At 54.2% G+C, this 12,784-nt stretch overlaps 2 protein-coding genes across 2 annotated transcripts in view; both read right to left on the bottom strand.

Moving 5' to 3' along the window:
• The window catches only part of LOC144603158 (alpha-tubulin N-acetyltransferase 1-like), a 182,308-nt gene that overhangs the window by 5,699 nt on the left and 163,825 nt on the right, over positions 1-12,784 (bottom strand). The window lies entirely within an intron of this gene.
• The window catches only part of gtf2h4 (general transcription factor IIH, polypeptide 4), a 40,018-nt gene continuing 29,249 nt past the window's right edge, over positions 2,016-12,784 (bottom strand). Inside the window, exons 6-7 of the mRNA XM_078415662.1 lie at positions 4,655-4,743; positions 2,016-2,136 (exon numbers count right to left, since the gene is read on the bottom strand). Coding sequence (XP_078271788.1) covers positions 2,016-2,136; positions 4,655-4,743 — 210 coding nt within the window. The remainder of the gene's footprint in view (positions 2,137-4,654; positions 4,744-12,784) is intronic.

The following is a 12,784-nucleotide window of genomic DNA, read 5'->3' as shown; positions in this document are numbered from 1 at the left end:
CATGGGAGTCCTCCAGCGTCCCCTTGTTCCCTCTGCAGGGACACGCGGGCACGGACGTAACCCCGGACGAGGGGCGGGCAGCCGACCTCTGTGCGCCCTGTCGACTACCCGCTACCTGGACCCGCGAACGGCCATCTTGGCCAGGCCCAGGAACAGACCGACAGGGAGACTCCCCCCCCATCCCCCTCCCCCGTCCCCCTCCCCCCCCCCTCCCTCCACCCCCCCCCCCCCTCCCTCCCCCCTCTGTACCAAGTGCCCAAACATCAGGAGCGTAGGGCTAAAATTGAGGAGCTGCCCCTTCAGATACTGGAACAGGGGCTGCAACCTCCCACACTGTGTATACCAATGGGACACGGTCTCTTCTGTGCCTGCCGAAAGACTGAAGCGACTGGGCTTGTATACACTGGAATCTAGAAGGACGAGAGGGGATCTTATCGAAACGTATAAGATTATTAAGGGGTTGGACACGTTAGAGGCAGGAAACATGTTCCCAATGTTGGGGGAGTCCAGAACCAGGGGCCACACACAGTTTAAGAATCAGGGGTCGGCCATTTAGAACGGAGACGAGGAAAAACTTTTTTAGTCAGAGAGTTGTGAATCTGTGGAATTCTCTGCCTCAGAAGGCAGTGGAGGCCAATTCTCTGAATGCATTCAAGAGAGAGCTGGATAGAGCTCTTATGGATAGCGGAGTCAGGGGGTACGGGGAGAAGGCAGGAACGGGGTACTGATTGTGAATGATCAGCCATGATCACATTGAATGGCGGTGCGTACAGGCTGGAAGGGCCGAATGGCCTCCTGCTGCACCTGTTGTCTGTTGTCTATTGTCTAGTGCCCTGTTGTTCCAGCTTGTCCCTGCAGAGGGAGCAGGACTCTGTGCTGCAGCAGAGCGGGCGTGTGCGATGGGGCAGCTAGTGAGCAGGGGCAGCTTGCTCTGGACATCGTGAGCAGAATAGCCCACACATCACCCCCTCACTCCCCCAGCAGCCTCACCTCGGCCGCCCTCCGTGTGCGCTTTGCACCCTCTCCCTCCGACAATACACAACAGGTGCAAGAGGAGGCCATTCGGCCCTTCGAGCCAGATTTTTTTAGATTCAGAGATACAGCGCAGAAACAGGCCCTTCGGCCCACCGGGTCCGCGCCGACCAGCGATCCCCGCACACTACACCCACTAGGGACAATTTTTACATTTGCACAGCCAATTAACCTACGTACCTGCACGTCTTTGGAGTGTGGGAGGAAACCGAAGATCTCGGGGAAAACCCACGCAGGTCACGGGGAGAACCTACAAACCCCGTACAGACGGCGCCCGTAGTCAGGATCGAACCCGAGTCTCCGGCGCTGCATTCGCTGTAAGGCGGCAACTCTACCGCTGCGCCACCGCGTCACTGTGATCATGGCTGATCATCCACAATCAGGCTGAAGAAGGGTCTCGACCCGAAACGTCACCCATTCCCTCTCTCCTAGATGCTGCCTGACCCGCTGAGTTACTCCAGCATTTTTGTTATTTTTTATTTTTATTCTGTTTTGCTGTTTAGCAAAATCCGCAGGCGTTGCTACTTTCATTTCACTGCACATCTTGTATATGTGACAAATAAACTTGACTTGACTCCTTCGATTTCTACCAGCGTCTGCAGTTATTTTCCTACACAATCAGTACCCCGTTCCTGCCTTCTCCCCATACCCCCTGACTCCACCATCATTAAGAGCTCTATCTAGCTCTCTCTTGAAAGCATCCAGACAATTGGCCTCCACTGCCTTCTGAGGCAGAGAATTCCACAGATTCACAACTCTCTGACTGAAAAGGTTTTTCCTCGCCTCCGTTCTAAATGGCCCACCCCTTATTCTTAAACTGTGTGTGGCCCCCTGGTTCTGGACTCCCCCAACATTGGGAACATGTTTCCTGCCTCTAACGTGTCCAATCCCTTAATAATCTTATACGTTTCGATAAGATCCCCTCTGACCGCGTGGGTTTCCCCTGGCACTGCATGGGGTGGTGCAGCGGTAGAGTTGCTGACTCACGGCGCCAGAGACCCGGATTCCATCCCGACTACGGGTGCCGTCTGTACGGAGTTTTCCCCGTGACCTGCGTGGGCTTTCTCCACTTTCCTCCCACGCTCCAAAGATGTTACAGGTTCACTAGAATTTAGAATGAGAGGGGATCTTATAGAAACGTATAAAATTATAAAAGGACTGGACAAGCTAGACACAGGAAAAATGTTCCCAATGTTGGGGGGGAGTCCAGAACCAGGGGCCACACACAGTCTAAGAATAAAGGGGAGGCCATTTAAAACTGAGGCGACAAAAAGCTTTTTCACCCAGAATTTGTGGAATTCTCTGCCACAGAGGGCAGTGGAGTCCAATTCATTGGATGAATTTAAAAGAGAATTAGATAGAGCTCTGGGGGCTGGCAGAATCAAGGGATATGGGGAGAAGGCAGGCACGGGTTATTGATTGTGAGTCAGCCATGATCACAATGAATGGCGGTGCGTACAGGCTCGAAGGACCGAATGGCCTCCTCCTGCACCTGTTTTCGGTGTTTCTATGTAGGTTAATTGGCTTGGTATAAATGTAAATTGTCCCTCGTGTGTGTAAGATAGTGTTAGTGTGTGGAGATCGCTGGGCGGCGGGTCGAAGGGCCTGTTTCCACGCTGTATCTCAAAAACTAAACGACACTAAATGGGCTTCTCAAGGTTGTTGATCACTGAGACTCTCTCAACCTTCTCCCATCTGATCTGCCACTCACCCTTGTCCTGTCAGCACAGTTACACGCAAGATTTATTTTAATCCTCCTTGTCATTACTATATCCAATAACCTCAAGGACAATTACATTGAATCTCATGTTACTGAGCACGGCTTAGTAAGCAGATGCAGCGGATGTCTGTTTGTGTATCACTCGGTCCCAGGGGGGGGAAGGATTAGTGCGTGGCTCGCCGTCCCACCCAGTCCTAGAGGGGGAAAGGATAGTGTGTGACACGCCGTCCCACCCAGTCCCAATGGGGAAAGGATAGTGTGTGACATGCAATGCCCCACCCAGTCCCAATGGGGGAAGGATAGTGCGTGACACGCTGTCCCACCCAGTCCCAATGGGGGAAGGATAGTGTGTGACACGCTGTCCCACCCAGTCCCAATGGGGAAGGATAGTGTGTGACATGCAATGCCCCACCCACTCCCAATGGGGGAAGGATAGTGCGTGACACGCTGTCCCACCCAGTCCCAGGGGGGAAAGGATCGAGTGTGACTCGCCGTCCCACCCAGTCCCAATGGGGAAAGGATCGAGTGTGACACGCTGTCCCACCCAGTCCCAATGGGGAAGGATAGTGCGTGACACGCTGTCCCACCCAGTCCCAGGGGGGAAAGGATCGAGTGTGACACGCCGTCTCACAGAGGGGGAAAGGATCGAGTGTGACATGCTGTCCCACCCGGGGGAAGGATAGTGTGTGACTCGGCCGTCACACCCAGTCCCAGGGGGGAAAGGATCGAGTGTGACACGCCGTCCCACCCAGTCCCAATGGGGGAAGGATAGTGTGTGACATGCCGTCCCACCCAGTCCCAGAGGGGGAAAGGATCGAGTGTGACACATTGACCCACTCAGTCCCAATGGGGGAAGGATTGTGTGTGACACGCTGTCCCACCCAGTCCCAGGGGGGAAAGGATCGAATGTGACACGCCGTCCCACCCAGTCCCAATGGGGAAAGGATTGTGTGTGACACGCTGTCCCACCCAGTCCCAATGGGGGAAGGATAGTGTGTGACACGCCGTCCCCACCCAGTCCCAATGGGGGAAGGATAGTGTGTGACACGCCGTCCCACCCAGTCCCAATGGGGGAAGGATAGTGTGTGACACGCCGTCCCACCCAGTCCCAGAGGGTGTAAAGGATCGAGTGTGACACGCCGTCTCACAGAGGGGGAAAGGATCGAGTGTGACACGCTGTCCCACCCAGTCCCAGAGGGGGAAAGGATCGAATGTGACACGCCGTCCCACCCGGTCCCAGAGGGGAAAGGATAGTGTGTGACACGCCGTCCCACCCGGTCCCAGAGGGGGAAAGGATAGTGTGTGACACGCCGTCCCACCCGGTCCCAATGGGGGAAAGGATAGTGTGTGACACGCCGTCCCACCCAGTCCCAGAGGGGGAAAGGATTAGTTGTGATGCGCAATGCCCCACCCAGTCCCAATGGGGGACAGGATAGTGCGTGACACATTGACCCACACTATCTGCTGGGGGGGGGGCGGGGGGCCAACTTTCTCACACCCAAATAGGGGGACACAAGGTGACATCACCACCCCTCGCCCCACGTGGACATCACCCACCCAGCGGCCACGTGCTCCCACTCCACCAATGGCGGCCGCCCAGGCCGGAAGGCGGGTTGCTACGCAACATCCGTTAGGCGGTGCCCGGGCCTCCGGGCCTACATTGTCCGGGCCTACATTGCCCGGGCCTACACTGCCCGGGCCTACACTGTCCGGGCCTACGGCGTCCGGGCCTGCGCTGTCCGGGCCTACACTGTCGGGTCTACAGTGTCCCTCTGGGCCTAATACGGGACAAGGGCAGTCTCGTACGGAACAAACCAATTTAGCCCAGTGTACGGGATGTCCAGTTGGCAACCCTAGTGGGTGGGCACACACTGGGCAGCGTTGGTGCAGGGCATCACTCACCTCTTCATGAGTCCAGCCTGGATGAGGAGCTGGGCCAGATCCTGACTGACAGCCGCGCTGGGGGAGCCCACCATGAAATGCAGGATCACCTGGGGGTGGGGGGAGGAAGAGTCAGCAATGAGAAGAGGCACCAGGCACGTCCACACTTCCCCACCTCCGCCCGCTCACCGTGCCAACGATAAACCTGCCGCCAACTAACCGACATCACGTTCCTAGGAGTAAACATCGCCAGCAACCAGCCTTGGACCAGTCACGTCGAAGCAATGGCCAGGAAAGCACACCTTCGAAGGCTTAGGGCGTTCGGCACGTCCCCAACAATAGACAATAGAAAATAGGTGCAGGAGAAGGCCATTCGGCCCTTCGAGCCTGTACGCACCGCCATTCAATGTGATCGTGGCTGATCATTCTCAATCAGTACCCCGTTCCTGCCTTCTCCCCATACCCCCTGACTCCGCTATCCTTAAGAGCTCTATCTAGCTCTCTCTTGAATGTATTCAGAGAATTGGCCTCCACTGCCCTCTGAGGCAGAGAATTCCACAGATTCACCACTCTCTGACTGAAAAAGTTTTTCCTCATCTCTGTTCTAAATGGCCTACCCCTTATTCTTAAACTGTGGCCCCTTGTTCTGGACTCCCCCAACATTGGGAACATGTTTCCTGCCTCTAACGTGTCCAACCCCTTAATAATCTTATACGTTTCGATAAGATCCCCTCTCATCGTTCTAAATTCCAGTGTATACAAGCCTAGTCGCTCCAGTCTTTCAACGTACGACAGTCCCGCCATTCAGGGAATTAACCTAGTGAACCTACGCTGCACGCCCTCACCAACTCTCACCAACTCCGACAGATGCGTCGTAGTAAGCATTTTATCTGCATTTTATCCGAGGTGTCAGAGGTGACGGGGAGAAGGCAGGAGAATGGGATTAAGAGGGGAAGATAGATCAGCCATGATTGAATGGCGGAGTAGACCTGATGGGCCGAATGGCCTAACTCTACTCCTATCACTTATAACCTGATGTACTAATCAATCCCTGTCCCAGAGGGGGAAGGAATAGTGTGTGACACACTGACTTGGATGAAGGGATTAAAAGTACCATTAGCAAATTTGCAGATGATACAAAGCTGGGTGGTAGTGTGAACTGTGAGGTTGCAGGGTGACTTGGACAGGTTGTGTGAGTGGGCGGATGCATGGCAGATGCAGTTTAATGTGGATAAGTGTGAGGTTAGCCACTTTGGTGGTAAGAATAGGAAGGCAGATTATTATCTAAATGGTGTCAAGTTAGGAAAAGGGGACGTACAACAAGATCTGGGTGTCCTAGACCCAGTCACTGAAAGGAAGCATGCAGGTACAGCAGGCGGTGAAGAAAGCCAATGGAATGTTGCCTTCATAACAAGAGGAGTTCAGTATAGGAGCAAAGAGGTCCTTCTGCTGTTGTACAGGGCCCTAGTGAGACCGCACCTGGAGTACTGTGTGCAGTTTTGGTCTCCAAATTTGAGGAAGGATATTCTTGCTAATGAGGGCGTGCAGCGTAGGTTTACTAGGTAAATTCCTGGAATGGCGGGACTGTCATATGTTGAAAGACTGGAGCGACTAGGCTTGTATACACTGGAATTTAGAAGGATGAGAGGGGATCTTATCGAAACGTATAAGACTATTAAGGGGTTGGACACGTTAGAGGCAGGAAACATGTTCCCAATGTTGGGGGAGTAAAGAACCAGGGCCACAGTTTAAGAATAATGGGTAGGCCATTTAGAACGGAGATGAGGAAAAACTTTTTCAGTCTGAGAGTTGTGAATCTGTGGAATTCTCTGCTCAGAAGGCAGCGGAGGCCAATTCTCTGAATGCATTCAAGAGAGAGCTAGATAGAGCTCTTAAGGATGGCGGTCAGGGGGTATGGGGAGAAGGCAGGAACGGGGTACTGATTGTGGATGATCAGCCATGATCACATTGAATGGCGGTGCTGGCTCGATGGGCCGAATGGCCTCCTCCTACACCTATTGAATATTGATCCACAAGTGATAGGAGCAGAATTAGGCCATTCGACATTTCCGGTCAAGACCCTTATCTGAAGAAGGGTCTCGACCCGAAATGTCGCCCATTCCTTCTCTCCGGGGATGCTGCCTGACCCGCTGAGTTACTCACAGCATTCTGTGTTTATTTTCTGTCAGTTATCGGGATGCCCGGTTTGGTAACTGGCTCATCCAGGAAGGCAAGAAATCGCAGAGAGTTGTGGACGCAGCCCAGACCGACTCACAAACCAACCTCCCTTCCACGGACTCAATCTACACCCCTTTTTTGCCTCGGCATAAACCTGAGCCGAACTACAAAATGCTGCCATTTATTTCGAGGCGGCTTGCAGACAAACGCAGGGATGTGATGCTGAGGCTCTACGAGGCACTGGTCAGGCCGCATTTGGAGCATTATGAGCAATTCTCTACACCATATCTGAGGAAGGATGTGCTGGCTCTGGAGAGGGTCCACAGGAGGTTTACAAGAACGATCCCAGGAAATGAGCGGGTTAACATATGATGAGCGTTTGTCAGCACTGGCCTGTACTCGCTGGAGTTTAGAAGAAAGAAGGGGGGGGGGACCTCGTTGAAACTTAACGAACAGTGAAAGGCCCGGATAGAGTGGATGTGGAGAGGATGCTTCCACTGGTGGGAGAGTCGAGGACCAGAGGGCACAGACTCAGAATTAAAGGACGTCCCTTGAGGAAGGAGACGAGGAGGAATTTCTTGAGTCAGAGGGTGGTGAATCTGTGGGATTCTTTGCCAAAGACGGCCGTGGAGGCCACAAGTCAGTGGACATGTTTAAGGCCGAGATGGATAGATTGTTGATTAGTGCGGGTGTCAGGGGTTATGGAGAGAAGGCAGGAGAATGGGGTTGGGAGGGAGAGATAGATCAGCCATGATTGAATGGCGGAGTCGACTAGATGGGCTGAATGGCCTAATTCTACTCCTATCACTTATGATCTACACCTCACCGTACCTGTGCTTATGGAGGTGCTGGCTCGAAGGGCCGAATGGCCTCCTCCTGACTTGACTTGTCTTGGCTCCTGCCTTCTGCAGCCCAAGGATATTCCAAGGCACTTTACAGCCAGTGACATCTATTAAACTCTCTCTTGAAAACATCCAGTGAATTGGCCTCCACTGCCTTCGGTGGAGGCCAATTCATTGGATGTTTTCAAGAGAGAGTTGGATTTGGCTCAGGGCTAGCGGAATCAAGGGATATGGGGAGAAAGACTGGAGCGACTAGGCTTGTGTACGCTGGAATTTAGAAGGATGAGAGGGGATCTTATCGAAACGTATAAGATTATTAAGGGGTTGGACACGTTAGAGGCAGGAAACATGTTCCCAATGTTGGGGGAGTCCAGAACAAGGGGCCACAGTTTAAGAATAAGGCGTCGGCCATTTAGAACGGCGATGAGGAAAAACTTTTTCAGTCAGAGAGTTGTGAATCTGTGGAATTCTCTGCCTCAGAAGGCAGTGGAGGCCAATTCTCTGAATGCATTCAAGAGAGAGCTAGATAGAGCTCTTAAGGATAGCGGAGTCAGGGGGTATGGGGAGAAGGCAGGAACGGGGTACTGATTGAGAATGATCAGCCATGATCACATTGAATGGTGGTGCTGGCTCGAAGGGCCGAATGGCCTCCTCCTGCACCTATTGTCTATTGAATGGGTGACGTTTCGGGTCGAGACCCTTCTTCAGGCAATGGAAGGGAGCTTGGTTTGGGCCATGGTGAAGGATAGTCCGAGGCACCAGGAGGGAACTACTTGCATGGTTCCTGGTTCCTGGCCCTCCAAAATATTCCAAATGGAATGTAGACTGGAGGTGGCGGAGTGCGGACGGAAAGGAGGTGGAGGGAGGGAGGTGGAGGGAGGGAGGGGGAGGGAGGTGGAGGGAGGGAGGTGGAGGGAGGGAGGTGGAGGGAGGGAGGTGGAGGGAGGGGGAGGTGGAGGGAGGGGGGTGGAGGGAGGGGGAGGTGGAGGAGGGGGAGGTGGAGGGAGGGAGGTGGAGGGGGGAGTTGAGGAGAGGAGGGAGGTGGAGGGGGGGAGTTGAGGAGAGGAGGGAGGTGGAGAGGGAGGGAGGAGAGGGAGGGGAGGAGAGGGAGGAGGGGAGGAGAGGGGGAGGGGAAGATGGAGGGGAGGAGAGGGAGGGAAGGAGGTGGAGGAGGGAGGTGGAGGGAGGGGGAGGTGGAGGGAGGGGGAGGTGGAGGGAGGGAGGTGGAGGGAGGGGGAGGTGGAGGGAGGGGGAGGTGGAGGGAGGGAGGTGGAGGGATGGGGAGGTGGAGGGAGGGGGAGGTGGAGGGAGGGGGAGGTGGAGGGAGGGGGAGGTGGAGGGAGGGGGAGGTGGAGGGAGGGAGGTGGAGGGAGGGAGGTGGAGGGAGGTGGAGGGAGGGGGAGGTGGAGGGAGGGGGAGGTGGAGGGAGGGGGAGGTGGAGGGAGGGAGGTGGAGGGAGGGGGAGGTGGAGGGAGGGAGGTGGAGGGAGGGGGAGGTGGAGGGAGGGAGGTGGAGGGGAGGAGAGGAGTGAGGGGTGGAGAGGGGATTGGGGAGGAGAGGGTGGAGGGAGGGAGGGAGGGGGAGGGAGAAGGGGGAGAGGGAGGAGAGGAGTGAGGGGTGGGGAGGGGATTGGGGAGGAGAGGGTGGAGGGAGGGAGGGAGGGGGAGGGAGAAGGGGGAGAGGGAGAGGGGGGAGGGATCCACTTGGTCTAGCGATACAGATTAATAGTCAATAAAACACAGCATCACATCGACACCTGTAATTTATGTCGATCCTTTAAGGCAGCAAACATGGTCCAAGATGCTGCGCAGAGAACAAACAAACCCTGACACCGGGCTACATATAGAAACATCAAAAGGTCTTGCAAATCTGGTTTGGCATTACAGGAGAATTGATTCAACTGGATATGAAACCCTCGCCTCCGCTCCTGACAGCTTGGAGGTCAAAACTGACTGCGGAGATAAGCTGGAGGATGTAAGGACGCCAGAGACTGCCGATGCTGGAAGCTACACACACACGCACACGCACACACAGAGATAATCTGTTGTTGGTCTTCAGTGCACAGAGTCTTCAGGCAGCACAGCGGTAGAGTTGCTGCCACACAGCGCCGGACACCCGGGTTCCATCCCGACCGCCGGCGCTGTCCGCACGGGGTCTGCACGTTCTCCCCGTGACCTGCCTGGGTCTTTCCCTGGGAGTTCAGCCTAGTTTAATTCAGAGATACAGCGCGGAAACAGGCCCTTCGGCCCACCGGGTCCGCGCCGACCAGCGATCCCCGCACACTAAACACTGCCCTACACACACTAGGGACAATATTACACCAAGCCAATTAACCTGCAAACCTGTCTCGACCCGAAACGTCACCCATTCTACAAACAATAGACAACAGGCGCAGGAGGAGGCCATTCAGCCCTTCGAGCCAGCACCGCCATTCATTGTGATCATGGCTGATCATCCACAATCAGTACCCCGTTCCTGCCTTCTCCCCATACCCCCTGACTTTTTCGGTCAGAGAGTTGTGAATCTGTGGAATTCTCTGCCTCAGAAGGCAGTGGAGGCCAATTCTCTGAATGCATTCAAGAGAGAGCTAGATAGAGCTCTTAAGGATAGCGGAGTCAGGGGGTATGGGGAGAAGGCAGGAACGGTGTACTGATTGAGAATGATCAGCCATGATCACATTGAATGGCGGTGCTGGCTCGAACGACCAAATGGCCTCCTCCTGCACCTATTGTCTATTGACTCCGCTATCATTAAGAGCTCTATCTAGCTCTCTCTTGAATGCATTCAGAGAACTGGCCTCCACTGCCTTCTGAGGCAGTGAATTCCACAGATTCACAACTCTCTGACTGAAAAAGTTTTTCCTCATCTCCGTTCTAAATGGCCTACCCCTTATTCTTAAACTGTGGCCCCTGGTTCTGGACTCCCCCAACGTTGGGAACATGTTTCCTGCCTCTAACGTGTCCAACCCCGTAATAATCTTATACGTTTCGATAATCTTACATCCTTCTCTCCTGAGACGCTGCCTGACCCGCTGAGTTACTCCAGCTTTTTTTGCGATACCTCCGATTTGTACCAGCATCTGCAGTTAATTTTCCTACACAACCTACAAACCTGTACGTGTTTCGGGTGTGAGGGGGGAAACTCAAGACCTCTGAGAAAACCCACGCAGGTCACGGGGAGAACGTGCAAGCTCCGTACAGTCAGCGCCCGCGGTCGGGATGGAACCCGGGTCTCCGGCGCTGTGAGGCAGCAGATCTACCCGCTGCACCACCCTGCTGACCTTATCAGGCAAAGCTTGTTGTAAAATCCCTGTCTGTTTGGATTGCAACTGTGTTTGTTCCGCTCTAACGCGGTGGTTGATGCCAGTGGAGCCTTTAAGCACCGCGGTAAAGGCTGTAAACTCAAATCTAACTCGTTCCCACAGAGAACTGTTAGACAATAGACAATAGACAATAGGTGCAGGAGTAGGCCATTCAGCTCTTCGAGCCAGCACCGCCATTCAATGCGATCATGGCTGATCATTCTCAATCAGTACCCCGTTCCTGCCTTCTCCCCATACCCCCTGACTCCGCTATCCTTAAGAGCTCTATCCAGCTCTCTCTTGAATGCATTCAGAGAATTGGCCTCCACTGCCCTCTGAGGCAGAGAATTCCACAGATTCACAACTCTCTGACTGAAAAGGTTTTTCCTCGCCTCCGCTCTAAATGGCCTACCCCTTATTCTTAAACTGTGTGTGGCCCCTAGTTCTGGACTCCCCCAACATTGGGAACATGTTTCCTGCCTCTAACGTGTCCAACCCCTTGATAATCTTATACGTTTCGATAAGATCCCCTCTCATCCTTCTAAATTCCAGTGTATACAAGCCCAGTCGCTCCAGTCTTTCAACATACGACAGTCCCGCCATTCCGGGAATTAACCTAGTAAACCTACGCTGCACGCCCTCAATAGCAAGAATATCCTTCCTCAAATTTGGAGACCAAAACTGCACACAGTATTCCAGGTGCAGTCTCACTAGGGCCCTGTACAACTGCAGAAGGACCTCTTTGCTCCTATACTCAACTCCTCTTGTTACAAAGGCCAACATTCCATTGGCTTTCTTCACTGCCTGCTGTACCTGCATGCTTCCTTTCAGTGACTGATGCACTAGGACACCCGGATCTCGTTGTACGTTCCCTGTTCCTAACTTGACACCATTCAGATAATAATCTGCCTTCCTATTCTTACCACACCGGGGACAATCTGCAGTTGCACCGAGCCAATTAACCTACAAACTTGTACGTGTGGGTGGAGTGTGGGGGGGGGGAAAACCCACGCAGGTCCCGTGGGAGAACGTGCAAACTCCGCACGGACAGCGCCCGCAGTCGGGATTGAACCGGGGTCTCTGGAGGTGTACACGCTGCGAGGCGGCAACTCTACCGCTGCGCCACCGTGCCCGGGCATGTACACAATCTGCCGGTGCCGATCTCAGGGGGGACTAATCAACGCTCGCCTGTGGCTTCTGCAACGAGCAGAGGCAGGGACTTTGCCGCCGTTAACACAAAGCAACACTCTGCGACGCAGCTATTTCCAGCTGCTCCCCTCTCCAGGGAGGCGAGCGAGGAAGGCAGGAGAAAGGCATCGATCGCATTAACCGGGAATCTGAAGGCGCTGATCGGAGAGTCGATGCTGGCGAGAGTACAACTCATTACGGGAGCCCTCGGAGCCAAGGATTACTCACCTCACTGCCTGGTTATCCCCTGGTTGTGGGCCATACTGGGAAGACTGACTATCCACCCCCTGTTGCTCCCTCCCCAGGCTCAGCCTGCATGCTATCAGCTCAGCTTGCCGATGATACCAGTGTTGTCGGCAACCTCTGCAACACAACGACGAGACAATCCAGGCAGTGTATCTGCCTCACGCAAAACCCCCGGACAATCTTTACTCACACATCACATAGACACAAAAAGCTGGAGTAACCCTGCGGGTCACGCAGCATCTCCAGAGAAAAGGAACAGGTGACACTTCGGGTCGAGACCCTTCTCTGGACTCAAAAGGCATTGGTGACGTTTCAGGTCGAGACCCTTCTACAGACTGGACTTCATCTAACACTGAACGCTATTCCCTTTATCATGTTTAGTTTCGTTTCTAGTTT

This window comes from Rhinoraja longicauda, chromosome 19 (genome assembly GCF_053455715.1).
Source record: "Rhinoraja longicauda isolate Sanriku21f chromosome 19, sRhiLon1.1, whole genome shotgun sequence".
Classification (NCBI taxonomy): domain Eukaryota; kingdom Metazoa; phylum Chordata; class Chondrichthyes; order Rajiformes; family Arhynchobatidae; genus Rhinoraja; species Rhinoraja longicauda.
Note: the sequence above shows the minus strand (reverse complement) of the source record. Positions and strands in the feature narration are given on the sequence as shown.